General features: G+C 40.8%; 9 protein-coding genes and 2 non-coding genes across 12 annotated transcripts; 4 read left to right on the top strand and 7 right to left on the bottom strand.

The window, feature by feature from the left end:
* Positions 1 to 396: 396 nt before the first annotated feature.
* Positions 397 to 3,389, top strand: LOC108811636 (transketolase, chloroplastic-like). Its single transcript, XM_018583715.2, has 6 exons — positions 397 to 954; positions 1,082 to 1,187; positions 1,287 to 1,569; positions 1,821 to 1,969; positions 2,043 to 2,196; positions 2,309 to 3,389. The coding sequence occupies exons 1-6, from the start codon at positions 444 to 446 to the stop codon at positions 3,266 to 3,268; spliced, it is 2,163 nt and encodes a 720-aa protein (XP_018439217.2). The 5' UTR covers positions 397 to 443; the 3' UTR covers positions 3,269 to 3,389.
* Positions 3,390 to 7,661: 4,272 nt separating this feature from the next.
* Positions 7,662 to 10,015, top strand: LOC108813564 (mannan endo-1,4-beta-mannosidase 2). Its single transcript, XM_018586149.2, has 5 exons — positions 7,662 to 8,395; positions 8,676 to 8,873; positions 8,970 to 9,092; positions 9,166 to 9,377; positions 9,466 to 10,015. The coding sequence occupies exons 1-5, from the start codon at positions 8,030 to 8,032 to the stop codon at positions 9,869 to 9,871; spliced, it is 1,305 nt and encodes a 434-aa protein (XP_018441651.1). The 5' UTR covers positions 7,662 to 8,029; the 3' UTR covers positions 9,872 to 10,015.
* A 963-nt stretch (positions 10,016 to 10,978) lies between these two features.
* LOC130497266 (small nucleolar RNA SNORD34) lies at positions 10,979 to 11,062 on the bottom strand. Its single transcript, XR_008936271.1, has one exon. It is a non-coding gene; the product is annotated as a small nucleolar RNA SNORD34 (small nucleolar RNA).
* Positions 11,063 to 11,124: 62 nt separating this feature from the next.
* On the bottom strand, positions 11,125 to 11,216 carry LOC130497267 (small nucleolar RNA SNORD34). The gene has a single exon (XR_008936272.1). It is a non-coding gene; the product is annotated as a small nucleolar RNA SNORD34 (small nucleolar RNA).
* A 3,301-nt stretch (positions 11,217 to 14,517) lies between these two features.
* Positions 14,518 to 16,185, bottom strand: LOC108812845 (clathrin light chain 1). Its single transcript, XM_018585219.2, has 3 exons — positions 15,792 to 16,185; positions 15,424 to 15,577; positions 14,518 to 15,353 (listed from the first exon to the last, which is right to left on the bottom strand). The coding sequence occupies exons 1-3, from the start codon at positions 16,103 to 16,105 to the stop codon at positions 14,844 to 14,846; spliced, it is 978 nt and encodes a 325-aa protein (XP_018440721.1). The 5' UTR covers positions 16,106 to 16,185; the 3' UTR covers positions 14,518 to 14,843.
* Positions 16,186 to 16,470: 285 nt separating this feature from the next.
* On the top strand, positions 16,471 to 17,302 carry LOC108812846 (uncharacterized). The gene is made up of 4 exons (XM_018585221.2): positions 16,471 to 16,641; positions 16,804 to 16,874; positions 16,961 to 17,038; positions 17,128 to 17,302. Exons 1-4 carry the CDS (start codon positions 16,542 to 16,544, stop codon positions 17,149 to 17,151), a joined length of 273 nt encoding a protein of 90 aa, XP_018440723.1. The 5' UTR covers positions 16,471 to 16,541; the 3' UTR covers positions 17,152 to 17,302.
* Positions 17,303 to 18,263: 961 nt separating this feature from the next.
* Positions 18,264 to 19,976, bottom strand: LOC108805806 (uncharacterized). 2 transcript variants are annotated; one of them, XM_056989559.1, is made up of 3 exons: positions 19,554 to 19,976; positions 18,951 to 19,363; positions 18,264 to 18,875 (listed from the first exon to the last, which is right to left on the bottom strand). In XM_056989559.1, exons 1-3 carry the CDS (start codon positions 19,931 to 19,933, stop codon positions 18,367 to 18,369), a joined length of 1,302 nt encoding a protein of 433 aa, XP_056845539.1. In that variant the 5' UTR covers positions 19,934 to 19,976; the 3' UTR covers positions 18,264 to 18,366. The 2 variants fall into 2 exon arrangements, with proteins under 2 accessions (XP_056845539.1, XP_018433256.2); XM_018577754.2 differs by having other exon boundaries at positions 19,505 to 19,765.
* A 458-nt stretch (positions 19,977 to 20,434) lies between these two features.
* Positions 20,435 to 21,022, bottom strand: LOC108810706 (uncharacterized). Its single transcript, XM_018582797.2, has one exon. The coding sequence runs from the start codon at positions 20,858 to 20,860 to the stop codon at positions 20,654 to 20,656; it is 207 nt and encodes a 68-aa protein (XP_018438299.1). The 5' UTR covers positions 20,861 to 21,022; the 3' UTR covers positions 20,435 to 20,653.
* A 1,387-nt stretch (positions 21,023 to 22,409) lies between these two features.
* LOC108813189 (lipoyl synthase, mitochondrial) lies at positions 22,410 to 23,965 on the top strand. The gene is made up of 4 exons (XM_018585670.2): positions 22,410 to 22,910; positions 23,001 to 23,212; positions 23,276 to 23,655; positions 23,723 to 23,965. The coding sequence occupies exons 1-4, from the start codon at positions 22,480 to 22,482 to the stop codon at positions 23,834 to 23,836; spliced, it is 1,137 nt and encodes a 378-aa protein (XP_018441172.2). The 5' UTR covers positions 22,410 to 22,479; the 3' UTR covers positions 23,837 to 23,965.
* Positions 23,966 to 24,352: 387 nt separating this feature from the next.
* LOC108813190 (putative cell wall protein) lies at positions 24,353 to 25,086 on the bottom strand. The gene has a single exon (XM_018585671.2). It carries the CDS (start codon positions 25,018 to 25,020, stop codon positions 24,562 to 24,564), a length of 459 nt encoding a protein of 152 aa, XP_018441173.2. The 5' UTR covers positions 25,021 to 25,086; the 3' UTR covers positions 24,353 to 24,561.
* Positions 25,087 to 25,464: 378 nt separating this feature from the next.
* Positions 25,465 to 26,304, bottom strand: LOC108810333 (protein EPIDERMAL PATTERNING FACTOR 1). The gene is made up of 2 exons (XM_018582454.2): positions 25,934 to 26,304; positions 25,465 to 25,831 (listed from the first exon to the last, which is right to left on the bottom strand). The coding sequence occupies exons 1-2, from the start codon at positions 26,022 to 26,024 to the stop codon at positions 25,602 to 25,604; spliced, it is 321 nt and encodes a 106-aa protein (XP_018437956.1). The 5' UTR covers positions 26,025 to 26,304; the 3' UTR covers positions 25,465 to 25,601.
* Between the last annotated feature and the right edge of the window lie 1,235 nt (positions 26,305 to 27,539).

The following is a 27,539-nucleotide window of genomic DNA, read 5'->3' as shown; positions in this document are numbered from 1 at the left end:
TATCAAATTTATGGGTGAAATGAAATAGTTGATATTGACACAAAAACAAAAAAAAAACACACACACACAAACAATCGGACCTATGTACGTTGGGTCAAAAGAGCAAATATATGTGGTAGTAGTATGAATGAACATCCAAAATATGGACATTCGAATCTTGCAGTTTTCTCAAGTCGTATGCAGCATCTTAAAAGGCCCAAATTGTAAAATGGGCTTATCGGCCCAATTGGTGTTTGCAAATTAGTCATCATAATTTTATGGGTTGTTGCACCAAACCGCCTTGATCCGCTCAACGACGTCATCAGTTGCGTCTTGTGGAACAATATTCGCCTGATCAAAGTAACCGACCCAACGATTAATCCGACGGTCACCAGCCCTTAAGACAATAATTTAAAAAAACAACACACACTCTCCAACTCAACTCTGATACAACAACGGCGACAATGGCGTCCTCCTCGCTGACTTTATCAAAGGCTTACCTCGCGCAGCAGCCGTCTTACGAACGTTGCTCTCCTCGGCCTGCGGATCACCATGTATCCTTCACTCCTCGGCGAGATCTCCCTCGTCTCAGAGTCAGACGCAGGATATGTGTGCGTGCCTCCTCGGCCGAGACGGACGTGGTAGAAAAGTCGGTGAACACGATAAGGTTTCTGGCGATCGACGCTGTGGAGAAAGCGAAATCTGGACACCCGGGGCTGCCGATGGGATGTGCCCCGATGGGACACATACTATTCGACGAAGTGATGAAGTACAACCCCAAGAACCCTTACTGGTTTAACCGAGATCGTTTCCTTTTGTCGGCCGGACATGGTTGCATGCTCCACTACGCGTTGCTTCACCTCGCTGGCTACGACAGCGTCAAGGAACGAGACTTGATGGAGTTCCGTCAGTGGGGGAGTAGGACTCCAGGCCACCCCGAGAATTTCGAGACTCCTGGTGTTGAAGTCACCACTGGTTTCTATATATATATATATTCTCATCATTTTTTATTCAATTTCATGAAGATGAAGAAAAAAAAAATCATGGAGGTGAAATGAGATGCATGTGTTGTGTTTTGACTCTCTTCTTAATTTCTATACAGGTCCTCTTGGCCAAGGAATTGCAAATGCTGTGGGTTTGGCTCTTGCTGAGAAGCATTTGGCTGCCAGATTCAACAAACCACACTTTGATATTGTCGACCATTACACGTAAACCAGAGTCTTTCCACCTCAGAAAATAAATAAATAAATAATTAAATAAACTTGTCTACTACTTAACTTGATTTTTTTTTGTTCTGTGTACTTTAGGTATGCTATTCTAGGAGATGGATGCCAAATGGAAGGAATTAGCAATGAAGCTTGTTCACTTGCGGGCCATTGGGGTCTTGGGAAGCTCATTGCCTTTTATGATGACAACCACATTTCCATTGACGGTGACACAGAGATCGCCTTTACCGAGGACGTCCAAACACGTTTTCAGGGTCTTGGTTGGCATGTTATCTGTGTCAAGAATGGAAACACCGGTTATGATGAAATCCGCGCTGCCATTAAGGAAGCTAAGACTGTTCAAGACAAACCCACTTTGATCAAGGTCCAACCACCCATCTCTCTCACATTCTTATCATGTGGCTTTTGCTTGGTTGTGGATTTATTTGCTCTTATATTAAAGAAAATATATAAGGTGGAAAGAAAGTGGTATGATGTTTGATTCGTCTAGTACCTAATAGTGACAACCTGATGCTCTTGTGATTGGTTTAGAATAATATAAAATGTCTTCTTCTACAAAACTTATATGTAATGGTAAATTTTTATGGTTTGTTTTTTTTTTGTCGAAATTGGCAGATAACTACAACCATCGGTTTTGGATCACCAAACAAGGCAAATTCTTACAGTGTCCACGGAAGTGCACTGGGTGAAAAGGAAGTTGATGCTACCAGAAAGAATCTTGGATGGCCTTATGGGCCTTTTCATGTTCCTGAAGACATCAAGAGGTTCGTTGCTTTAGTTGAGTATCTTGTAGTGCACATATGTTAATGGCACCACCATTGTCATTTATTTTTGCAGCCATTGGAGTCGGCATATCCCTCAAGGAGCTGCTCTTGAAGCAGAATGGAATGCTCAGTTTTCTGATTATGAGAAGAAGTACCCACAAGAAGCTGCGGAGCTGAAATCTATAGTTACTCCTAACTTACCTAACGGCTGGGAAAAATCATTGCCGGTGAGCCTAAAATGTTATAAAAAGCAAATGTTGATGAGGAACTTTAGAAAAGTTCCATAATGTTGTACACATGGAAAGAATGTTAATAAAAATATGGTTCTTGTATTTCCAGACTTATACTCCAGAAAGTCCTGCAGATGCAACAAGAAACCTCTCCCAGCAGTGTCTTAATGCCCTTGCTAAGGTTCTTCCTGGGTTCCTTGGTGGGAGTGCTGACCTTGCTTCATCCAACATGACGTTGCTCAAAATGTTTGGTGACTTCCAAAAGAATGCACCTGAAGAGAGAAACCTTAGGTTTGGCGTCAGGGAACACAGCATGGGAGCTATCTGCAATGGCATAACCTGTCACAGCCCGGGGCTCATTCCTTACTGTGCTACCTTCTTTGTCTTCACAGACTACATGAGAGCTGCCATCAGGCTCTCTGCGCTCTCTGAAGCCGGGGTTATATACGTGATGACCCACGATTCAATCGGTCTTGGAGAAGATGGACCGACCCACCAGCCTATTGAACATTTGGCGAGCTTCCGAGCCATGCCCAACATCCTCATGCTGAGGCCAGCCGATGGAACCGAAACCGCCGGGGCGTATAAAGTCGCTGTAGAGAACAGAAAGAGGCCTTCCATCTTGGCTCTGTCCAGACAAAAGCTACCCCATTTACCTGGGACATCTGTTCAGGGAGTGGAGAAGGGAGGATACGTGATTTCGGACAACTCGGCAGGTAATAGACCAGACGTGATCCTGATGGGGACAGGGTCGGAGCTAGAGATTGCTGCAAAGGCTGGAGAGAAGCTGAGAGAAGAAGGAAGAGCAGTGAGGGTAGTGTCTCTGGTGAGTTGGGAGCTGTTTGATGAACAAAGCCAAGAGTACAAAGAAAGTGTGTTACCATCAGGGATTTCAGCGAGAGTGAGCATTGAAGCAGGGTCGACCTTTGGGTGGGAGAAGATGGTTGGCCCGAAAGGGAAGGCCATCGGTGTGGACAGTTTTGGAGCAAGTGCACCGGCCGATGTGCTCTACAAGAAATTTGGACTCACTGTTGATGCAGTTGTTGCAGCCGCCAAGGACCTCGGCTAAAGCTCTCTAATGGTGATTAAGTAACATCATAAAAGAAAATAGTGTTTTCTACGTTGTTGTGTATTGTGCTAAGTGTCCTTTTTCCCCAGTAGCTATAAATAAAAAAACAAACTCCTCCGTTTTTTTTCTTTTACAAATAAATGAGATGGACAATTGAAGTGATAAGATGAATGAAACTAAACATATAAGGAGGTGTGGAGCTACATTGGCAGAATTTTGGGGAGTTTATTATGGGCTTGTTGTAGCTTGGGAGAAAGAGATTAGGAGGCTGGAGTTAGAAGTTGATTCGAAGGTGGTGATGAAGTATTTTACGATAGGGATTGAAGTTACTCATCCTCTGTTTTTTCTAGTGCGATTGTGCCATGGCTTGTTGAAGAAGGACTGGTTAGTCTATATTGTTCATGTGTATAGGGAAGCAAACCGTTTAGTTGACGGGTTAATTCACTTTACATTTTTTCTTCTGTTTGGTTTTTGTAGATTAGATGAGGCACCGTCTGAAATTGCTGTTTTGTTGCTAGAGGATGTTGTTGGACTTTCTAGGCCACGGCTAGCTTATTTGTAAGTTTGAATTTTATTCTAAAATAAAAGTTGCGAGTTTTCTTCCAATTTCCTACAAAAAAAAAAGATGAATGAAACTAAACATGTATTTGTGTCTTGGTATTTGGTTATAGGTTCTAGTTTCACCTAAAAAAGTTAATGTTACAAGTTCTAGGTGAGTAGGGGTGGAGTAGAATTGAATCTTTAGGTTTTCTGAAGTATTTGTGATTCGTTTGGATATCAGTTATCTGATTCGATCAGTTGATTGAAGAAAGGAAAAAAAGTCATTCATTAGAGGAACCAATATTATAATGATGATGCAAATTGTTTACACATTGAAACTTCGAAACCTTCTTCTCTTCGAAAGCCGATGAGTTAAATAAACCAAACAACACTTGATTACTTTAATAATGGGGAAACAATGCACCGACAGTGCTTAAATCTCTGGTTGTCTCTTTTTCTAAAATGACTTTGTATTTCTTTTACAAGTATTTTAAAGATCCGCGCATACGCACCCCACAAGATTTATACAGACTCTTAAGAACATAAAGATGTTCGGGAAATGATTGCCAAGTTTCACTTACTCGACTATACACATTTTTGGTCTATAACAAGTAAGTTGGGAGCGAGTGCGGATATATCGATTGAAATGAAACTAGGGATGTGAGTTGATTCTTTATGAGGAACATGTGCGGATTGACCGATTCATATTACACGTTATAGTATTCTTGTCACAGATAATAGCATATGTTATTTCAAAGAAGAGCTCTAATTTGCTTATATTCCCACTATATGATTTTGGCATCTCCAGAGGTTGATTTGTATTGGCAAATATTGAACCATTATCAAACTCATTTTCTTGCATAAACATATTCGAAAGAGCCTATACCTATTTTGCAAAGTGACATGTGAACAGAACATAGGATACTGTTTCTTTTTCAGTTCCACAGATTTGACAAAACCCTTCAATCTTGATTTAACCCCTCATCTTCCATCTAGGTGTCTGACCAAACACTTAGATTGGTTTCATTCCATAGTTTAGAACAAATCCCTTGTTCAGGTAATCCTCCACCCAAAGGAAGGTTGTCCATGAAAGCATGAATAAATACCATCAAAGAAATACATTTTATTCATGCATTCGTGGACAACCTTCTTGTGGTTGGATTTGTCCTGTCAGGAGGTGTATTTCTGCCAGGATTTGTTCAAAATACTTAGAAGAACCGATCAACCTTGAGAATTTCCTTTCCACTATGCCATAGAAACCTTCCAAACAAACATACATTTTATCTTTCATATTTTCTTTAATATAATTGAGGGGAACACGTTTTTTACCATTGAAACATTAAGAAAGCCCCACGTAGTAACTATTGCCCCAGCCCCACGATGTTTTGGATTCTTCTTCTGATTTTTGCCTCCCACTTTTTCACCGAAAGTGATCGATGATTTGTCTAGATTGCTGATATGCCATGTTGCCTCTCCATACTTATGCAATATCTTCATGATAAGATTTTGGCATTCATCAACCTCGGCTTTGCACATAAAAAGAACTATCGTTATCAAAGAGCAGGTGATTGACCGCCAGCCCATCCTCACCAAAACTAATAGATGTGATGCTCTTTGTCTTCTCAGCTTGCTTCAAAAGATGTGTTACCAAATTGTGATTCTCTAAAGAAAATGAAGGGAACCAAGTGTGTGTCTTAATTAATCGAATCTAATTTTATAATACGTTAGATAAGATTATATATTTATCAAAGAGGACAGAGGAAAATCCTGAATCTAGTCACGCTCAAGCATGTGGTCTGTTTTCATAAAGACTTTTAAAAACCGAGACAAATATTTGTTTATTTTTTCCTTTGTCTCTGTTTTGAAATCTGATTGAACTTTTTCACAAGACATGAACTAGTCTTATTTCCTGAATACTTTGTAATTCGCTATCAAGTGGAAAGAGTATATAATAAAAAACATCATCTACAAAGGCTGGGCTATGTTTATGTCGGGTGCAATTGGATTATTATTATTTGGAATAAAATTGTATAGAATGATTTATTCTTGTAAATTTCAAAAGAGTTTTACCATTTGAAAGGAAAGAAAAAAATATCATTTCAATAGTTTTTGTGGAATATGTGGAAAGAAATGAAATGAAATATACTCTCAAACTTTTTTGCTCTAACCTCTCTCTACCAAAACCCTAAAAGCAGAGCTGGTGTTTCCCGGCGGCCGCCGCCTCGTCCCTTAGGCGGTCGCCGGAGCTTCCCCGGTGTTTTCTCTTCTCTGTATCCCCTTGTGCTTCTCTGTCTTCTCTGTCTTTTCATTTACGGCGCGGAGGTTGGTTTCAACCGTGGTGTCCTCCGGTTCAGATCCGGCGGTCTTGGTAGCAGATCTGGGGTGTTCTTTGCGGCGTTGATGGGGTTTGAGGACGGCTTCTCTTCTCGTTTTGGTTCGGTTCCAGTCTCGCTCCAGATCTCTGTCTGGTGGATTTTTCTCTGCCTCGGTTGTATCCTTCGAGTTGGCGGCGTGAGTTGCTGGGTAAATCTTCTTTGGGTCTGTGGCTGTGTGGTCGCGTTTCTCTCTGAAGATTTGAGGCAGAAGGTTCGTGGATCTTTCGTCTCTCTGTTGTGGCTTTGGGTTCCTCCGGTGGTCTCCGGTGGTTGTGCGTGGAGAGCGCTGCAGGTGGGTTGTCGGCTCGTTCTTGTGGATGTCTCCAGTGGCAGCGTATGGTGAGGTGGTCTCTTCTGTTAGCGTATGGTTTCGTCCGCGCTTGTGTTGTTGGCTCCTCCCCGAGGTCTGTGCAGGTTCAGTGTGTGGCGCTCTTTGTCGACATCTCCTTCTCCCTCTTGTGTCTCTGCGGTGGGGTTTGCTTTGTGGAAGTTGATGTGTCTGTCGACAGAGAATAGGTATCAATTGAGTTCTCGGCCTTATAGTTTGTTTGAAGGTTGCTTCGTCGGAGGAGGTGTGCCCAATCGATCCTGTTTCTCTATATGAGCTATGGGTTAAATGGGTGTACACGGTCACGGGATTGGGTGGTTGGAGGCGACATTCTTCAGCTGCTCTTCCTGAACGACGGCATCGTCGTTTGCGGACTCCTCCTCGTGTCGCCGGCTGGGTAATTTTGGACAAGTTTGCAGGTCCGAGGTTGCGATTCTTTGAGCAGGTGTTGATGAGCTGGTCTCTCGGAAGCTGTAGGAATAACCGTAGCTTCAAGGTCTGAGGGCGCCTTTCTCTCGGTAGCTCGCGGCAACCGGATGCTCGTTCCGCTCATGCCTCTTCTTCAGGTCCATCACTGCTTCGTTGTTGTCCAGTTCATTGCCTTGGTCTCATCTCTTTCATGCTAGTACTTTTCGCTGTTTAGACCATTTGTTTAGATTTCATTAAGTTTTCCGCTACTTGTTTCTCTGTAACTTCTGTAACAAATTGAAAAATCTGGTATAATACTTGACATTTTACCAAAAAAAAAAAAAAAAAAAAAAAAAAAAAAAAAAAGAAATGAAATATAGTTAGAAATATTCACGATTAGAAATATTCATGAATGAAATAGAATAAAATTAAATGAAATTCTCTTATTTTATTTCATAAATTTTTCAGCTCCATTCATTCATATTATTCTGTTCCCCATGTTTTTTTTGCTAGAAGTAACAAAAATGAAAAGAAAAAATTAAATAGTAGTATTTGCGTGGTGGTGATTTCGGTTCATCATTTGGCTAATGTGGTTAATATAACAGTAGTAAATCAAACTAACATTTTACCGCAGAAGCTCCTCCAGAATTCACGCCTGATTACAGACATCAAAGGGCCCCCACATCAAAGTGCGTGTAATTTGAATCTTAACTTGCTTCCTTCCTTTACTTTCTTCTTCATTCTGACACGTCTCTGTTAACACATCAGTTTCGCATTTTTGAGTATCAAACCGTAAATAGGCACAACTCTTCATCCTCAATGTTTGTTTCCTTACTAGAAATTTTTTCTTTGATCTGTGTTTTGTTTCAATTAAAGCTGAGATTTTTTTTTTTAATTTTTTTTGGGTGTTTGATTAAAGTTGAATCTTTTCCAAAGGACCCCGACTTGCATTTCTCTCTCTAGAAGGGAGGTATAAATTCAGTTTCAAAAAAAAAAAAAAAAAAAGGGAGGTATAAATTTTGGCTTTCCCCATCCGAAACAAACCTGGCGAGACTAGAAGCGATCTTCAAATACAACCACCACAAGAAGCTAACAAGAGCGACGAGAAGCATGTCTCCCACCACAGGAGGGAACGGGCCATCGGTCCCGATACTAGGCTTCCTCACATGCGTCGCGTTTCTATACCTCTCCTTCGGAGATTTGTGGCTCGATTACAACAGGGAGCCCGAGCTAGGGTTCGTGACTCGGAACGGCACGCAGTTCGTGCTGGACGGCAAGCCTCTGTACGTGAACGGGTGGAACTCCTACTGGTTCATGGACCACGCCGTCAACGATCACAGCAGGCACCGTGTCGGTGCGATGCTCGAAGCTGGATCGAAAATGGGCCTCACTGTGTGTAGAACATGGGCCTTTAATGACGGTGGCTACAATGCTCTCCAGATCTCACCTGGCAGATTCGATGAACGTGTCTTCAAGGTTACTACCTCTCCTTTTGCCTTTCCATCTACGCTTAAACATTGGAAGCTTCTCTTAGGATCTTTGTTTTTTTAGATTGTTTTATTTTTTTTTCTTAAAAAAAAATTCGGTCTTTTTTGACGACATTAGTCATCGTTTAGCTTATTTTTAATCAACAATGCCAGCGAAGATGATTATAAATAGAAAACAGGGCAATGTGGCATCATCCATTTATAGCTCTCTGCGTTTTGAGCTTGTTTTGTATAATGTGGTTATAATGATATAATTATATGTGGTTTAGGCGTTGGATCATGTAATCGCAGAAGCAAAAACACACGGTGTTAGGTTGCTTCTTAGCTTAGTGAATAACCTGCAAGCCTATGGAGGGAAGACTCAGTATGTGAACTGGGCGTGGCAAGAAGGTGTTGGCCTCAGCTCTTCCAATGATTCTTTCTTCTTTGACCCATCTATCCGCAGATACTTCAAGAATTATCTCACCGTATGTTTTGAATCCTTGTCTCTTTCTAGCCTAGAGACAGAGCAGGGAGTTGTTACTTGTTAGTGATGTTGAAACTCTGAATATAACGCTTGGCAGGTGCTGCTGACCCGCAAAAACTCGATAACAGGGATAGAGTACAGAAACGACCCAACAATATTTGCGTGGGAGTTGATAAACGAGCCTCGTTGCTTGACTGATATCTCTGGGGATACTCTCCAGGTGAGAGTTCGAGTTTGATTGGTTTCTTGTGACTAGTCAGTGTTTTGCTAACTTTTTTTTTTGTGTGTGAAAGGACTGGATTAACGAGATGACAGCATTTATAAAATCGATCGACAAGAAGCATCTTCTAACCGTAGGCCTGGAAGGTTTCTACGGCCCCAAGAGTCCAAAAGGGCTGACGGTTAACCCGGAAAAGTGGGCCTCTGAGCTTGGTTCAGATTTTGTTAGAAACTCCGAGTCCCCAAACATTGATTTTGCATCGGTTCATATCTACCCTGATCACTGGTAAACCACCCGCCTCTCCCTCTCTATATATATGTTTTGAAACCAAAAAAAACAAAAAAAGTTACCACTTACCATGCATTGGGCGCAGGTTTCACGACCAGGGGTTTGAAGAAAACCTAAAGTTTGCGGTGAAATGGATGGAATCTCACATGGAAGACGGGGACAAGGAACTGAAGAAGCCTGTTCTCTTCACAGAGTTCGGGCTGTCGAATATGAACAAGGACTACGAGCCGTCGCAGCGTGACCGGTTCTACAGAACGATATTCGATGTGGTGTACAAATCGGCTAAGAGGAAGAGGTCTGGAGCAGGGACTTTGGTGTGGCAGTTTTTGATACAAGGCATGGAAGGGTTCAACGATGAGTTTGGGATTGTGCCTTGGGAGAAAGATTCGATTCAGAGACTGATGATGGAGCAGTCTTGCAGATTGGGTAAGGTGTCAGGACGCCTTTTTCAGGACAAGAAGTCGACGGAAATATGTTCCCATAAACCATGATTATGATAATGATGAGAGAATTTTGCACTTAACTTATACAAACAGTAGAAGCTTGAGATTAATTTTACTTGGGGGTTTTTAAGACGATGTCAATTGCAAATTTGTAATATTTATCCTTTTGTTTATTCTAACTTTGGCCCCGTTCATTTTGCGGTATTTTCATTACAGCCTTAGCTTTTTGTGGTTGTTATTCGATCGAGCATTTCCATTTTGTATTTTAAGGCGATATCTAGTCTGCACTGAAGAGCATCTTCTAGCTGTTGGGCTAGGAAACTTGTCTTGTGTTATAGTTGTATTGGTTTGTTACAGGAAAAGAACGATAGAGTTCTATGTAAGATGGATATTGACCTCTGTTTTACACAAAAACGTAGGTGCTGTGAAAATAAAATAAAAGTAGATCATCGAGTAATGATGATCAGTTCCTCTGTCTAATAAACCCAATAATCCATCGGAGAATGGATTCTTAAGTGTACATGATAAAACAGAAGAACGAGATAATACTTTTGATGAAGAGATACAACACAAACGAACTTTATACATGGAACATGTTCTTAAGAGGACAAGAAGACATGAGTGTTATAGTTCTTGGATCCAAAAACTCCCATATAAGAAGTGTACAACTGAAGTCGGATATGAGAATAAATACGAAAAGGAATACATGCATTTATTTGCGGTGATTAATCAACTTGCTAACGATCCGAATCTCCTGATACAATCCACGCTCCACAAATTTGAGATGAAGACCACAGCACAGCAACCAACCGACTATAAGAATCCTAACAAAACATCTTTCGGGGAAAAAGAATAAATTTAGCTAGAGTATCTATAGCAGAACTGAAAGTACGTTGTTCAAAAAAAAGGGGGAAAGGACTTTAACAAACATATGTAGAAAGTCTCTAAGATCAACAAATTCAAAAGTAATAAGAGCAAAACAATATAGCAAGACTTGATGATTGGGCTTCAGAAGAGTTTATCATTCACTCAGTTGCTCAAAGCCGTATAGCTTTGATCAGGCAATGTAGGCAAAGATATGATACATCATCACCAGCCTCTATCAACAAGAGAAGAAAATACAAATGCAACTCTCTTCTAAGAAAACAAAACTAGGTAAGCCTCGGAATGAATTATTTTAAATAGATATCATTGGATAATCAAGCAATGTAGGCAAATTTTGAATCGTCATAGGCTTGACACTGAGAGAAAGATCCTATAGATCACTATGACCCTAACTAAATTAAAAAAAAAAAGGATGAACGAGCCTCAGAGTGAATATAGGATTCAAGTTTCCATTTCAGTGGTAAAATCAAACAATGTAGGCAAACTTTTTCAATCATCACCGGCTGATTCATCTAATAACAAAAGTTTCGCAATAAAATATTCGTAGCAACGTCATCTATATCACTATCTTTACGAGCTTGAGAGACTCGATCAACAGAAGCCTATAACTGAAAGACGAAAGGAGAGAAAAATCATAAGAAAGCAAACAGATAAACAAATCTTTGCTACTCATAACGGGAACTGTAATCAAAACGCTAACTGGTTATGTTTTGTTTTTCTTCTCTGCGCCACCATATATAGTTTGTTTGACATCTTTTTCCGCTCTTCTAAAACCCTAGGATCCTTTCTTATATGGTCGCAACTGTGTGGTAATTAGCGCCGCGTAGAGAGGCCCATGTCGGCCCATTAAAGTTTAATATTACCCGCCCGATGTTATGGAATTGTTTGTTTGCTAAAAAGTTTTAGTCCATGTGTTCAAATCTGTCCCAAAAAATGGTCATATGTTCAAAATATCTTCTTCCTTTTTTTTGGGTAAAAATCTTCTTCCTTTTTCAAATGTTTACATCTTAAATATGATTTGAAAATTAGGCTGTTTACATCTTTGAACTAAAATTGATGGAGAAGTATTATAATTTTCAAATACTGTATCTTCATTTTATTTCTTGTCAAACAGAACATAGTTTTTTCATGGTTCAGGAAATGAATAATTATATCCTTTGATCAAAAAAGGAATTCAATAACTAAAAAGATGTGTAAATTCTTCTGGAGTGTTAAGAAGTAGATCTTATCCACTGATGGAAAAGGTGTTCACATCCAACCAAAATAAGTAATTAAGGCGAAGAAGAAAAGAACGAAGAGAAACACATAAATTACAAAATGATGAGAAGACTTGGATAAATGCAAAACCCACAAAAGTATGAAGAAGAAGAAGGCAAAACTTTTAGTGTAAGAAGTAAAAAGAAAACACAAGACGCAAAGATGGAGGAGGAGGAGAAGAGGGATTAGCGACGAAGGTTCTTGACTTTGGACCAACCCTTCTTGCAAGATTTGCCAACGACTTTGATACTTTTCTTGAATAGATGCTTCAGCTCTGTCGCCCTCATCTTCACCTGATCCTCAAATGCTCCCATCTTCTTCCTACTTTGGATACCTTCTTTCTCTCTCTCTCTTTCTTCTCTTTCTAATAACCAGAGATAAAAATAAATAATGTAGAATTAAAGTTTGGCTTGTGCCCACAAATAAATACAGCTAAGCTAAGATAAGCTGTCTCTGTTGTAGAGTTTAGAGTTAATTAAATACAGCTTAGCTAAGATAAGCTGTCTCTGTTGTATTTGAAGGTGCTTTTAATTATTTCTAAACTATGTTTTATTTTTGTGGGTACAAGTTGGAGCTGACAGGTAATTCGTCTACTAATATCTTCTTTTTGTATAATCTAAAACCTATCATCATGCTTTGAGTTTGAGCAAAAATCCCTTTTATCATCTTTTTCTTAATTAATACACTTCCATTAAGTGAAAAAATATCGTTGGTTTGTTTAGTGGAACAAATCCACATGGTTCTATACGATGTCTTCTTAAAAAAAGAAATAAAAGATATGACGTTACCGACATGTGAAATACCCCAACCAACTCTCTATCTCTCTCTCTCTCATCTTTGGTTGTGGAGGCGGTTAAGAACGTAACGCATGGAGGAGTGTTAAGGCGTTGTAGAAGGAATGCACGACCACCGACGACGCTAAGTTACATGACCAGCTGTACTAACACCCCCCTCCCCTCCCTAAAACGCATCTTATCCCAAACAGCTGTACCAGATCCTCCCCTCAAAGTGAACTGCTGCAAAGTTGATTGAGGCTTAGCAGTGCTCTTGAGCAGGAAGAGTGTCACTGAAAGTGGAGAAACACAAGCGATACCACCTGTACTTTGTAGCCACACCATAATTTTCAGTAAGAAAATAAAGGATGAAAAGTAAGAGCAGAGATGATTATTGATTATGACTAGACTTCCCCGCACCATGATTTGTAAAACCGTTCCAACTTAGCCAAGAGGAAACGTAGGAAAATGACTCACCGGGGTCCAAGGATCAAGAAGAGGCTGGTGGAGGATGCGGGCAACCATGGAGAAACAACCAAAACAGAGAGGAACATGCAGACAAAACATGTAAAGAGCGAATGTGGTCCATACGTTATCGCTTGATTGGTTCATTAGGCAATGTCACCTTCCCCTTCCCACCTTCCTTGGTATCTAAGTTTTTTTTTTTTGGTATCTAAGTTGTTTTGACAAACAGTGTATTGTCTGGTAAATGATAGCTGTTAGGTTATGTAAGAGATAATCTGTTAGGACTACTTGTTGTTAGATTACTTTGGCTTCTTATTTGCATCTATCTCACTCCAAAGCCCAATCTTGGATACAGATATCTAACATATACACATGGGAATGTACTCGCATTTTAAAGACTAGAATACGTGATGAGTGCCGACATTTTTCTCATGTCAAGTGCTTCCACAAGTATCTATTCACACTCTTCGGGAACATCTAGGAAGTGTTATAGACCTATTAGTATTCAGTACGGATTATATAACAGACTGGTTAAAAACAAAAATTAATTCGGTTTTACTTGGTCCTGCGTTATTTAATTAGTGTTTTCCGTCTCAGAAACACAGCAGTGACCCCCCTACTAGCTACCACCATCACATTTTTTGATATTCATCGCTGTTACAGATTCTACTTATGAAGTCGTGTTTAGGTGGTTAGTTTACGTATTCGTTGGAAAAGGCTTAAATCATCTAACACCAACCAATATTATCTCATTATTGCCTTGTGAGCACATGGGAGGGAGTGAATAAAGTCCAACTCGAAAATTTTGGAGAAGGAATTAATTGAGATTGCTATAGATTCTAAATAATTTAATATGAAGTGTTTATATTGATTTGATACCCTCATCATCTAGTATGACTTGGTAGTCTCATATAATTCAACAAGGCAATATGACTTTTCACACTTTGATTCAAGCATTACCATATCTATATATACCAATCTCGATTTTTTTTTACTGTAGTTAATAATATCTTTCACCAATTTTTGCTAATGCACACATGCATATCTCATCTGTACAAATGTAATAAGAAATCTTCTCTTCCAACTCTTTTGCCTCACCTCGCCCACTTCCAGAGTAATAAATATCTCAAATGTGTTGTCAATTTCTCTTACGAATGAGTCTCATACATATCTTAGAACTAGACCTCACCAATGCGTGGTGTCCCATTAAGTTCCCACAATGTAAAAGATGGTTCACATGACACTCAATCACGACACTCTTGCCACCAACCTATTGGCAGACAACACCACATAATCAATATATTACTCATCCAATCCGACAACCTGTAACTGTATTTCTCAAGTCTTATAAAAATGTAATAACGTGGAAGTAAAATGAATAATCCCAGACAATATCCTCATCACCAAATTTTGCACAACAAAAGAAATAATGAATAAAAATAGAAAACCAAAAGGAAGGACTAAGATTATCTCTTTCTCTCTCCAGAAGAAGAAATGGTGTGCCATAGAGATCCCCCAATAGAGCTTCTATGTGCACATGTTAACCTCTTCTTATTTTGCCCCGCAGCTACTGTAACTCCAATACCAATTTATCCCCCCAACCCCCCCCTCCAACAGTAATGCTAACACACCCTTTTCTTTCACTCTGCCTTGGCTCCTTCAGCCTCAGCCACAGGCTTTTCCCCCTCTCCCGAGCCAGCAGCAGCAGCAGCAGCAGCAGCAGTGGCAGCCTCAGGTTTCGCTGTTGTTTCAGCACTTGCGTCCTTGGCAGGTGATGCAGGTTTTTCCTCTGCCGCCTTTGTCTCTGCGGCGGGTTTTCCATCTTTGACATCTTTGGCGTCCTTCTTCTCACCTTTTGCATCTTTACCATCTTTGGCATCTTTCGCGTCCTTGGCTGGAGGAGGAGGAGGCATCATGTGGGGTGGTGGATTAGTCTTGAGCTTCAAGAATATCTGCCTCATTCTCCCTAGATCAGTAGGCTTCCCAGGTTTAGGGCCCTGGATAACATTCACTGAAGGTTTCTTGTCGGGATCCTTTTTCCCTCTCTTCTTCTCAATGTTGGGAACCTCACGCGGGATCAGCTCCGCGATCGCTTTCCAGTAGTGCTTGTCAACTTCTTTGTGGAACTTCTCTTGGTTCACCCAATACAGCTGCAAGAGAGAGAGAGAGGTTTCAATATGGCTGCAATATTGAATTGAATCGCATGATTGATTGATTTACCTTCTCGCGTTCGCGGTTATCAGCCTTGTTGGTCTCGATGGTCTTCTCTCGCTTCTCATAGAAAGCCTTCTTGTACTCTTCAGCTTCAGCTATGATCTGATTCCGCATTTCCTTCTCCTTCTTTTCCTTCTCCTCCAGGTGAAGTGCGTTTTGACTTAAAACCAAATTGGTGCGAAAAAAACATCAAAATTCACACACTGAGAGACTCATTCGTATATATAGTATCTATACATTTCAAACGAGAGTGATAAATGAAAAGCATACTCTAATATCTATTTATTACATTTCACTACACGACCAAATGATAAAGTCCAAAACTTTCCTAAGATAAAAAAAAGGAGAGAGAGAGAGAGATCTAGAAGACTGACCGGCGCCACTCACGGCGTTGGAAACCCTCTTCCCGCATCTCGTTCGGATCTGGAAGAGTGGGCCCGTCGGAGGCGAAGATCGCGTCGCCGTTTCCGTTTGGGGAGGAAGCATCAGCGGCGGCGAATCCGTAGCCGTTGTTGGGAGAGGCGGGATTTTCAGATCCGTCACCGTTGAAGGAGGAGAAGCCACCACCAGATGGCGGTGGGGCTTCGGAGGAGAAGTTTTCGTAGCTCATGAATGAATCGTCGTGTTCGGTCGGAGAATGGGTCTGAGCCGCCGCCGGGAAGTCTCCGTCTTCGAAAGTCGTCGCCATGGCAAAATGCAAAAGATGAGTTTTTGCTTCTTTCTCTTGACTTTATGAAATGATCGATCGGTGCTTTGATTTTACAAGAAAGAGAAATATAGAGACAAGCCTTATACGGAACTCTAAACGACGTCGTTCTTCAAAGTGTTGCATCAGATCTGATTTACTTTCCTTATTTTCTTTTTCCATTAGAATAGGGCACGTTGACCAAAACGTGCAACTGACTACGTCGTTCGAAACGACGACGTTTCCTCTTTTCTCTGTTTCGGTAGAAGCCTCTGGTGGAGAAGGAGGTTTCTGTGTTGCCTGACCAAACTCACAGTACGACGCCGTTTTTCGATGCTTGAAACAACAAAAAGGCCTCGTGTTGGTTGATGTGTCACTCACTTGATCTCTTCCTTTCTCCCAATCTCTCCTGAAAACCCTAAATCAGAAGTCGAGAACGATGGCGTCGTTCGCTCGCCGAGCCATGAACCTAGCTCAGATTCAATCTGCACGTGTCCCCGCCTCTGTTTGTCAGCGTCGTGGTCTCGCCGGCGCCGCTGGTACTTTTCTTCTTTTCTCTTCCAATATTTACTTTGATCTAATGATTGCGTTCGTAATTTCTTTCACCATCTGATTAACTCCCTTAGATCGTGGAGAAATGTTTGATTAATCCGTTTGATTGTTTGTTTCGATTGAATCTAAAAAAAACGAGAATGTTGCAGATCACCATGGATCTACCAAGGTTGACTTCTGGAAACAGCCCACGAACCCTGGAAACTGGAAAGAGGAGCATGTACGTGTTTCATATCTCCTCTTCTGTTTTATTTTTTAAAAGCCATGATGAGTTGATGATGATGATGATTCCTTTCTTCTCTGCAGTTTGTGCTTATTTCGCTAGCTGGCTGGGGCACGCTTTTCTACAGTGGATACAAGCTCTTCACCGGTGGCAAAGGAGAGGTAACTGCTTTGCTCTTCTTCCTTTAACAAAAGCGGCTCTCTATTCCTCTTACCCCTTTCTTATACATATGTTTTGATGGTCTTTGCAGAAGCCTGTCGAGGCTGGACAATGATTTTATCATCACTGGGAAAAGACAAGGGAGGAGGTCTTCTTCCTCGTTCATTTTACTTTCACTTTCAGCACCTTGTGACTGGTCTTGTTATCAAAACCAGCAATTACTTGTTTGTTTTCTTTGAACAATAATAATATGCATCGTTAAATCACCTTTTGAGATCCTAATCATTTGACTCCGGTTGATGATTCTGTTTCATAATTTCCCTATGCTTTGGAAACATATCAAGGTTTTAGCAATTCTACTTGTTTGGTTTTGGATGATATTAAATCACTTCCTATACATCTATATCCACCGTGTTTGAATGATCCAAATGTTGCTGCTAGTTGTCCATCTCTGGCCTTGTGTATTGTACTATTTGGAGTTGAAATTAGGCATTTTCTCCTATTGCTTTCCAATCACAACTCTTTTCAGTTGTTTTTATTCATATACGTTCTCTCCAGTCACCAATGAGGAGCACTGTTTTTCAATTCGTAACCTTGACTCCCTCAATGATCACCCACACAGTTTCTAGATGTTTCTTTCTCAGAATGCTTCTCGAAGGCAGCAGGCGTTTACGTGTCTACCATAATATTGTAGAATCAGATCTGTTTATTTAGATGATCACTACTGGCAAAAATATGGTAGACTGAATATATATACGAAGCACACTGAATCATCAAGAAGAGAAGCGATTCACCAGGCGAAACAAGCATATTAGTTGATGAATATTCATCCAACTAAAGAAAACGTATTAAGTTGCAACGCAGTAATCCTGTCGCTATCATGATATATACGCTAAGTAAAAAATGTTAAGAGAAACAACAGGCGATCTCACGCATTCACATATCTCCGAGGTTTCACCGATTTACCAGTTTTTTTTTTCAGTCACAGATGTGTTCATATACTCCAATGTGCACACCTTAACGCAGATATTTGTAATGCTGACTGAATACGAGGAACATGTAGGCATATTATACATACACTTAGTTTTGGTACAAAGCACCAATGATGGGATTTTTCTTTTGGTCTCTCACCTAATGGAACTATCATGAGTTTCATTTTCAGTTTTAAATATCTGCTAGTTTGAATTTATGCTCATCATAATACAACATAGAAATACGCAACCGCAAAATCGAATTAGTATTCTATAAGATGGATGTTGGGAATGACAACAACATTGTTTTTGACTTTCAAATTGTCTTTATCTTGAACGCAAACAACTCATGTATTAAATCAACTGATGAGCAACTCCTTATACTTTTGAGCAATCTGGTCGGCTGTATAATCCGTATAATACCCTTTTCCCACAAGCAGACCTTCCTCTTTGCCAAGCCTCTCGATCAGTCCCTGAACTTCATCTCCTCCGACTTGGCTTGGATTCAACAAGTTACAAGCGACCTCTATGACTCCTTCCCCGTGCACCAGAGCCATCGTCTGCACCGAAGCCAAGCCTCCTCCTCTCTCGCTTGCCTTCCTCGCCATTCTCTTCACCGCCTTGAGATCAGTTGACATGACTGGCACGTTGTAGTTACTAACCCACCCGCACGCCCCAACCGCTACAACCCCTTTCGCTTTGCTCACCTCCTGTGGCCCTGCGTCTGGCTTGACCGGCACCACCTCCAGCTCCAACCCACCTACCCATTCCTGGCCCTCCCTGTTCGCCTTGAAGTACCCCAGCTTCCTTCTAATGGAATCCAACGTGCACTGCTCCTCATGAGCTGCTCCATATAGATATGTAGGAACTGCACAAAAATGGTAGTGGGTCATATAAATACCAGTCTACGAATATTGAATAATGTCCTCCATAAAGTACTAACCTCTGAGAATGGAGCCGATATCCCTTGCCAAGGAAGTGGCGACGGCAGAAACTTGGTCAACAGAGGTCTCATACAAAGGGTGAAAGCAAATGTGGTCGACCACTCCAAGCCGGGGATGGGACCCACAGTGCAACTCGAGGTTGATCGTGTCGAGAGCGGTCTTAACCATCGCAAAGACCGCGCTCTTCAGGGGAGAAGAAGAAGAAGAAGAAGACCCCTCGTGAGCTAGATCGGAGACAAGAGTGTAACCAACCCTGCCATAAGCAGCGTCTTCAAACTTGTTGACAATCGCGGCTGGTGGAAAACGCTTCGCGGCTCTCTCGATGGCTTCAAGAGCAGTCTTATTCCGCGCTTCGGATATGTAAACCTTACAACAACCAAGCATTTCTCTCCTCAACATCTCCTCCCTCCTCCTAGATAAATAAATTAAAAGTGCGCTAAAAGTTGTCTAAAAGAAAGAAGCTTATCCACTCACATTTTTAGATCTGTGGCTACTATTCATTAAAAATACAAACCAATTAAAAAAAATTACAGAAAAAAGAGAAAAAAAATACAATTTGTTAAAAGTCGAGATTGGAAGAAGGGTTTGGGTAACCCTTGTACACCAATTGTTTCTTGGATACGCCGAGAGATGCGCATATGATGTTGAACTTGACCCTGAGATCATCCTTGATCTCGTCTTTGGCTTCGTCCTCGGGATCCAGCAGCGGGAACTTATCGAGCAGGGATTGGAAATCGTGGAGATGCTTGTGGAGCTGGGGAGACAGGTGAGCGAGGAGAGCAGGTGAGTTCCAGAGGGAAGAGCAGCCCTTGTAGAATCCGAGCAGCTCGCCTGTTTCGAACCCGAGTTTCAGACCGAGATGACGAGCGTCTTCCCGACCAGACGCTAGACCCGCTTCGTAGCCTTCGTCGAAGCCTTGCTGTATGTGTGTTTCCTCTAGGCGCAATATGCAATCGAAGATATCTTCCTCCGAATCCATCATTCAATTGAAAAAAAAAAGTGATGGCGATCTCTCTCGATAGATTTGTTGTATATTCTTCTTATACGTTTCAGATCTTAACTAGGGTTAGAGGAGAGGTTTAAGGATGTAATTTTTGGGTCAGAATATATGAGGCCCAAAACAATTGGGCCTTCCTCATATGTGTTAGGTGCTATCAAACATGAGTCACTGGCTGTACTGAGAGTGAGAGAGTGACAGAGAGAGAGAGAGGAATTTAATGATGAAAGCTGTAAAACTACTTGAAGCAAGTTGGCTTTTGATTATTCATTCCTTCATGCTTTTCCTATTAACTTTTCTTACCAAACTTGTGTTTGCTTTTATTTTCCTAAAAGCCTAAAACCAAACTTGTGTGTTTCACTTCAGTTTATGACAAAAAAAAAAGAGAAGATCCATCTCATAAGCTTATAGAAAAAAGCTGAATAACAACAAAACAGTAGGGTCTCTTTTTTTTTTGAGCAACAGTAGGGTCTCTAGGTAATCAAGTTACATACAATGGCAAGTAGCCTGATTCATTAAAACAAACAAATGGAATTAGAAAAACAAAAAAAAAGCTTGATTCATTAAAACAAACAAATGGAATTAGAAAAACAAAAAAATCTTGATTCATTAGAACAAACAAATGGATTTAGAAAAACAAAAAAAGCTTGATTCAAATGGGATTAGAAAAACAACAAAAACAAATATGGTAAGGTTCATCAGTTATCAGTGGTATGATTTGAGTACAGCGCCGCAGAAGTGACAGACAATGGCCTTCCAAGCTTTGCGGTAAAAGGGAACCCCGCAGAATCTTGTGGAGGTTCTCATGTCAGCCACCACTGCTCCTCCTCCACACCTTGAGCATAAACCGGCCGCCGGCTTCCTCCCTCGGACTTTCTTCCTCTGGTCTACAAGAAAACAGAAGATGGCCATTCTTTCTCCACAGGTCAGACTAGATGAAAAGAGATTGGCAACAACAGAACTGAATGTTGTGTGTTAAGCTTCAAGTTGGAGAGGGGTAATAAGTGTGTCTTCTTCTTAAATAGAGCAGTTTCGGGAGTTATTCAACCATCTAGATCGCCGCCGCGTGTCACGTACAGTTGGTTAGCTGACTTCCCTTACTCACATTGACTTTTTGCACATTCAAAAATTTATCGGATTTTTATTATATAAACGAAACCACCACTTGCGAGTTGTGCCACATCTTTTCTTATTATTACTCTCAACTGCCTCTGATTATTTATTTAATAGGATACTACTCAATAGACTACACCAGCGGGCAGAGACCCATTTCCCCATTTAACCATAGCCATTGACTTTCTCAATATTCGTAGTATTTTATTTAGTTAAGAGAATGATAACACCCACCCATTATTGCCTTTGAACAAACTACCATGTTCTAACGTTACCCATACTTGAACCATCACGTACGCGTTTGAGCCTTGAGGATATATCCAAACTTGCGTATTTATTATGTATATGTTTCAGAGTGTAGGCTTCTTTCAAAAATGGTTTTGAAAAGAAAGAAAAGAAAAACAGTTAAGAAGTTGAGTGAGTTACATTTTCTTAAAGAGTGAAAAAGGGAGTGAGTGGCGGAGTAAGTAAAATCCCCTACAAGCGCAAGAGAAGAGGATCTTTATGAAGTTGTTCGCTGGAACGAAATGGTTCGGGTGTGTGTTGTCAGAGAGCTGCCATCATTGCACGTCTTGTTTCCTCCTGCTTCATCTCTGCCGATTTCCATCTCCCCCTCAAGTACATGTATACTTGCTGTTCCCACACACAAACGTACAAACACTACTTTACTTCTTCCCCTTTTCTTGTTTTGTCCATCAAAACAAAACCTAATGAATTAGTTGATTTAGAAGAAACGGAGGGGGAACCTGAATAACCAAATGCTCACAAGTGAGTAAGTGTCTCTATGATGAATATAAAGAAAGAAAGGCTAAATGGACATGAATATTTTATGAATGACAGTGACAAAACAAAATCTCCGTGGTTGATTGGAAAGCCTTACATGGATCTTGTTGATTACTCGCAACAACTTTTAATCAAAAACTTATAACACAGACACATGTATTTGAGAAATCAAAAAGGCAGATCTAACATTGCAATTTCACACACATTGATTGAGTGATTAACAATAATGAACAAATCCCCAAGACTAGATATATTCGAAAGAAACAGAATCATTGAAATTAACAAACAAATGAACAAATCCTCTTCAATTCAGCCTCTTTTGGCTGAAGTTCCTTCTCCTTAGCTTTTTGATCCTACAAGTTGAAAAAAAAAAATCAAATTCTTATCAGGGATACTTGCTACATTGGGTGCGTTTTTTAGTTTCAAAACATAAGGCAACTATGACAAAATGGGCCAATCATGGTAGTTAAACAAGAGTGTAACTTAATGGGCCTAGCCTTATTAGTAAAAGGACACAAACGAGAGATGGAGGAGACGCTGTTGTTTCACCATCCATTTCCTTGTTCAACTTTTTTTTTTTGCGGTGAGGATCCTAAATCGAGACAGAGAGAGAGAGAGAGAGAGGGAAGAGAGATATGCAATCCCGTTCCGCACTCGTCGCCTCTCGATTCCTTAGACCGGCGTCGAGATTCTTCTCCTCCACCTCTTCCTCCCCGATCACTCCCGTCTCCTCCGCAACAACCCAATCCCCCAGGACCCTCGAGTCTCTCCGAGCGCGGCTGGCGGACGAGTCCCCTTCCCTCACCGACTTCATCCACGGCGACACCTACTCCGTTGAGGTCGGCACCAAGAAGAAGCCCCTCCCCAAGCCCAAATGGATGAAGGAGTCGATCCCAGGCGGCGAGAGGTACGTCCAGATCAAAAAGAAGCTCAGAGACCTTAACCTCCACACCGTCTGCGAGGAGGCCAAGTGTCCCAACCTCGGCGAGTGCTGGTCCGGCGGCGAAACCGGAACCGCCACCGCGACGATTATGATCTTGGGGGATACTTGTACACGTGGCTGCAGGTTCGGTTCGATTCGATTCCTCATCCTCCCAGTCCCCTCCTCCTTCTCCAGATTGAAATCATTTGCTTCTTCTTTAATCTTTTGTTATAGGTTTTGTAATGTGAAGACGTCGCGTACGCCTCCTCCTCCCGATCCAAACGAACCGAACAATGTCGCTGAAGCCATCGCGTCCTGGGGTGTTGATTATGTGGTCATCACCAGCGTAGATCGTGACGATCTGCCTGATCAGGGGAGTGGCCATTTCGCGCAAACTGTACAGAGATTGAAAACATTGAAGCCGGAGATGCTCATAGAAGCTCTTGGTAACGACAAACCCTCTTTAATTTAATTTTAATTGAATTTAATTATTCTTTTTTTTTTGTTAGTTCCTGATTTCCGAGGAGATGGTGGGTGTGTTGAGAAAGTGGCCAAGTCAGGGCTCGACGTCTTCGCACACAACATTGAGACGGTTGAAGAGCTTCAGAGTTCCGTGAGGGATCACCGTGCTAACTTTAAACAGTCGATGGATGTGCTTAGGATGGCTAAGCAGCATGCGCCTGCGGGGACCTTGACGAAGACTTCGGTGATGCTGGGATGTGGGGAGACCCCTGATCAAGTTGTCAAGACGATGGAGAAAGTGAGAGCAGCTGGGGTTGATGTTATGACGTTTGGACAGTACATGCGACCTTCTAAGCGTCACATGCAAGTTGCTGAGTACGTGACACCTGAGGCTTTTGAGAGATATCGGCTTCTTGGCATGGAAATGGTAATTTGCTTTTTTTTTTCTTTTTAAATCTGATGGAGGCTAACTAAGAGGGTTGTTGGTTAAACAGGGATTCAGGTACGTGGCATCAGGGCCAATGGTGAGGTCGTCGTACAAAGCAGGAGAGTACTACATAAAGTCCATGATAGAGGCTGATCGAGTTTCTCCTTCTTCCTCCTCGTAGATACTCATTCCAAGATTTACGCTTTGTGAATTCTTTCACTTTATTTGCTTTGTTTATTCTGAAATAATGATTGAGGAGATGTAATACTTACTATGATTGTCATTTGTGTGTTTACTCTTTTCTCTCTTACTATCATTTGTCCTTCAGTCTTTCTCTGATGCTATACGACTTTGCTCCATCGTCTAAGCTCAGTTGCGGTGATGATATAATAAACCCTTTTTAGTGGTGTAGATTGTAGAATGAAGAAATCCAGTAAGCGTGTTTTGTTGTTTTCTCCTAGCCACAGTGGTCGGCTTCCATTGTCCCTTTTGTAGTTTTGCATCAGCGTACCATTAGGTTGTAATTGTTTTGTTTTTTTTAGTTTGGTCATTCATTTTGTAGGGAATAATTCGAAGGGGTGATTACTGATTAGTGTATTCAGCTTTGATTGTGTACTTTTCTTCATCTAGTGTGTTAAGTATGCGGAATGGATGAGTACGAGTACATTTTTCATAAAAGGATTTTGATATTTAAATGTAATGGAATGTCAATAAATACTATAGATGACAACATTGAGTGAAGAACAAGACACAAGATTCTCTCTTGTTACAGAGAGATCCATAAAGAAAGAGAGAGATGACAAACATATGACTCATAAGGTAACGGCTAGTAAACCAGAAGGTAAGACTCATAGACCCTTTTGCATCTAAGAAATGCTTATTTGTTGACAGATATTGAAAAAGAAATCAGGGTAGTGGCACCGGAGGAACTTGGCCGTTGTTTCCAGCGCCAGCTCCAGCTCCAGCTCCAGTGGTCGGGGTTGGAGTTTCATATCCGGGGTTTGGGACAAGCGTATCATCACCACCAGGGAGCTGGGTGCGAGTTCCGCCCCCTTGTCCACCACCATATGATGGGATTTGGCCACCGATAGACCCACCAGTAAGGGGAGCTCCGGTGACAGGATTGTAAGGGTAGAATGGTTTCTTACATTTGGGAGGAAGCAAGAACCTTCCAACACCGGGGATGAGAATAGTTGGTTTGGGCTCAATGGTGACAAGAAAATCAGGGTGTTTTACATCAGTGGTGGTCTTATGGGACTTAGGGACATGACGCAGTCCGCTAACTTGCTCTGCAGATCCAAGCAGTAGGCCAAGAAGCATGACAGTGACTGCTGCTGCTGCGGGTGTTAGCAGGGACGAAGCCATTTGTTTTTTTTATTGTTATTGAGAAGAGTTTGGGAAGGTACTGTGTTTGTTTGTCTTGTGGAGGGAAGATGTATGTGGTGTATATAGTAAATTATTGAGCTAACTGTGGAAACATTTAACGAAGGTGAGAAGAGATGGTTGAAAATAGATGGTGTGTAACAAATGCGTAGAATGGAGTGTGCTAATTATTAGAGAGCCTCCAAAGTTTGGTGGCAGCCAACAACGTATAGACGTAGCCCTTTTAATATTATTCTTTCTGCAACTTTGGTTGTTGCAGTCAGAAATGCGGTGTCATGGCCCATGGGCCACAATTCACTAGAAGAGCCCAATGATTTGAGTGGCTTTCTCTTTCAATTTAGTCTACAACACTTTTGAATGGCTTAACTTAACTAATCTCGTTTCGTCTAACTGTGTTTAAGGTATCGATCCTACCAGTCCTGAGTGGAGAAATTTAAAAGAAGGGAAAAGATGCATTTTATACGTACACATGGTCGTTTACCCGAAAAAAAAAGAAAACATTAAAAAAAAAAAACACAAAACAAAACGTTTGAATGCATAGAGTTAAGTGTAAGAGAGGCTCATCATGGGACGGGGTAGGATTTGTTCTTGCACATGCACTTATAAGCCATAGGACAAGTCTCAGCCTCCGCTAACGATGCACACACGAAGCTAACCATCACAAGACGGCATGGGGAGCATGAGCCACACGCGTGTGAGCAGTCAGGCAGCCTAGACCCAGCCACCTGCACCGTGTCCGGCCTCCTCTGACGCTTCATTTTCCTAGTCACCATTCCGACATGATGATGATGACCTGCGCACGCACACGAAAACATAATTGAACAAGTTAAAAGACCTTGAAGATAGTGAAAGAGGTGGGAAAATTAAAGAGAGTGAGAGAGAAGAGCATACATACTTGGATAGGGGGGCGTCGGAAAATGCCTACTAGCGAAGATAGAGCCGACAAAGAAAGAGAGGAATATGACAATGAGAAGAAATGACTTCATGATATTACTCTGTGAACGAGTAGTAAAATTATATAAGTTAGGAAGTGGGATGAAGTAATGTGTGTGTGGTATACGTACGGCGAGAAAGTAAGGTGTATATATGATACGTGGATTGTTAACATAGCGTTCTACGAAATTGATGAGACTCACGGTAGGCAAGAGGGAAGGTCACATGAAAACAAGATCGAACGTATGAAATGATATAAATTTTAGAGGAATCACAAGAAGCGAAGCCTAATTAAAAACTTGATGAAACTTCATTCGTTCTGCTTTGGTTATTGTCATGAGCTTCCTCTGTACAAAACTGAAAGACCTACTTTTGTATACAGTCACCTTCAATTTGCCTGCTCTTGCCTTTCTTTTGTGTGACCTACATTAATGCACTCCCACACCATTAATGTTTTTTTAAGAAATAATTTTAAAACAGTAGAACATTTGTCATATCTTAGATAACGAGGTAAGTGAGTTTTCTGTTTGTATTTTTGGTCCGAAAACCAAAGCCAGACCGTTTTACAAATTATGTAAGTTGATTGGTTAGTTTAATCAAATCATTAATGTTGGTTTTGGGTCAGATAAAACTAAAGTCAATACTCATTAAGCAAATGAACATTACTAATCAGCAATCATTTTTTCAGAAAAGATCTAAAAATCAACCGTAGCAATATATACTATAAACTCTTCGTTCATTTCTTCTTTGTATTCCACACATAATCACCAAATAAACAAATGTTTATTTAGCACTTTTCTGCAAAAACATCTACAAATTTTTTTTATCACCAGATCCAATCGCTAAACACTTTTTCATAAAACTTAACTGTTAACTTTTTAATTAACATTGAGAAATACATTCGAGTAATTTCATTTCATTTGCATTAGGGGATTTCTTTTCTAATGTCAATAGGGTTGGTTTAAAATTGTTGGTGTAGATCTTGATCCGAAAAATGTCAACTGGAGGAGGGTCTCGTACGATTACCTTAGACCTTGAACAATGTCTTGTTCTTTTGGTAAGAAAGATTAAGCGAAAAAATCGCCAATGACAATTAAAGCAGAACTTCAGGTAAAACATATTCCTTCTGTATCATATTAAGGGTCTAACTGGTAACCATCTCGGGAATGTTAGGAACAAATAGGAAAATAATGGATGAGAATAAAATTATGGGAATGATGAGGAATGGTTATTCCATATCAAATTCAGTGAGGAACAAATTAATTCTTTAATTCTCTACAATTAAAGGAATGAGAAGGAATGAAAAGGAACGACTATTCCTTGTGAATGGTAAAATTTGTTAGGAACATTAAGGAATGCATTATTCATATCCGTTCCTTGGTCACCAGTTAGACCCTAAGTGGTGTTTAAAAAATTTTCTTTTGTTCCAAAATAATTGATGTTCTCACTATTCTATGTAGAATTTAATAGCATTTGAATTTTGTGACCAATTACAAAATGCTGTTTTTTTCTTATTGGTTGAATTATTCTCATTTAATGATATTTGTATATAACCAATGTAAATTTTA

This window comes from Raphanus sativus, chromosome 6 (genome assembly GCF_000801105.2).
Source record: "Raphanus sativus cultivar WK10039 chromosome 6, ASM80110v3, whole genome shotgun sequence".
Taxonomy (NCBI): domain Eukaryota; kingdom Viridiplantae; phylum Streptophyta; class Magnoliopsida; order Brassicales; family Brassicaceae; genus Raphanus; species Raphanus sativus.
This window is presented reverse-complemented; position numbering and strand designations above follow the sequence as displayed.

Coding starts and splice junctions, on each gene's coding strand:
- LOC108813190 (XM_018585671.2), bottom strand. CDS start 25,020: ATGGCTTCGTCCCTGCTAACACCCGCAGCAGCAGCAGTCACTGTCATG.
- LOC108812846 (XM_018585221.2), top strand. CDS start 16,542: ATGGCGTCGTTCGCTCGCCGAGCCATGAACCTAGCTCAGATTCAATCT. Junction 16,642..16,803: donor TGGTCTCGCCGGCGCCGCTG/GTACTTTTCTTC, acceptor AGAATGTTGCAG/ATCACCATGGATCTACCAAG. Junction 17,039..17,127: donor TCACCGGTGGCAAAGGAGAG/GTAACTGCTTTG, acceptor TGGTCTTTGCAG/AAGCCTGTCGAGGCTGGACA.
- LOC108810333 (XM_018582454.2), bottom strand. CDS start 26,024: ATGAAGTCATTTCTTCTCATTGTCATATTCCTCTCTTTCTTTGTCGGC. Junction 25,832..25,933: donor TCCGACGCCCCCCTATCCAA/GTATGTATGCTC, acceptor GTGCGTGCGCAG/GTCATCATCATCATGTCGGA.
- LOC108813564 (XM_018586149.2), top strand. CDS start 8,030: ATGTCTCCCACCACAGGAGGGAACGGGCCATCGGTCCCGATACTAGGC. Junction 8,874..8,969: donor ACTTCAAGAATTATCTCACC/GTATGTTTTGAA, acceptor AACGCTTGGCAG/GTGCTGCTGACCCGCAAAAA. Junction 9,093..9,165: donor TCTCTGGGGATACTCTCCAG/GTGAGAGTTCGA, acceptor TGTGTGTGAAAG/GACTGGATTAACGAGATGAC.
- LOC108813189 (XM_018585670.2), top strand. CDS start 22,480: ATGCAATCCCGTTCCGCACTCGTCGCCTCTCGATTCCTTAGACCGGCG. Junction 23,213..23,275: donor GATGCTCATAGAAGCTCTTG/GTAACGACAAAC, acceptor TTTTTTTGTTAG/TTCCTGATTTCCGAGGAGAT. Junction 23,656..23,722: donor GGCTTCTTGGCATGGAAATG/GTAATTTGCTTT, acceptor TTGGTTAAACAG/GGATTCAGGTACGTGGCATC.
- LOC108805806 (XM_056989559.1), bottom strand. CDS start 19,933: ATGATGGATTCGGAGGAAGATATCTTCGATTGCATATTGCGCCTAGAG. Junction 19,364..19,553: donor GTATCCAAGAAACAATTGGT/GTACAAGGGTTA, acceptor TTATTTATCTAG/GAGGAGGGAGGAGATGTTGA. Junction 18,876..18,950: donor TATCGGCTCCATTCTCAGAG/GTTAGTACTTTA, acceptor ATTTTTGTGCAG/TTCCTACATATCTATATGGA.
- LOC108812845 (XM_018585219.2), bottom strand. CDS start 16,105: ATGGCGACGACTTTCGAAGACGGAGACTTCCCGGCGGCGGCTCAGACC. Junction 15,578..15,791: donor CAACGCCGTGAGTGGCGCCG/GTCAGTCTTCTA, acceptor TTTGGTTTTAAG/TCAAAACGCACTTCACCTGG. Junction 15,354..15,423: donor ATAACCGCGAACGCGAGAAG/GTAAATCAATCA, acceptor TCTCTCTTGCAG/CTGTATTGGGTGAACCAAGA.
- LOC108811636 (XM_018583715.2), top strand. CDS start 444: ATGGCGTCCTCCTCGCTGACTTTATCAAAGGCTTACCTCGCGCAGCAG. Junction 1,188..1,286: donor GATATTGTCGACCATTACAC/GTAAACCAGAGT, acceptor TGTGTACTTTAG/GTATGCTATTCTAGGAGATG. Junction 1,970..2,042: donor GTTCCTGAAGACATCAAGAG/GTTCGTTGCTTT, acceptor TTATTTTTGCAG/CCATTGGAGTCGGCATATCC.
- LOC108810706 (XM_018582797.2), bottom strand. CDS start 20,860: ATGGCCATCTTCTGTTTTCTTGTAGACCAGAGGAAGAAAGTCCGAGGG.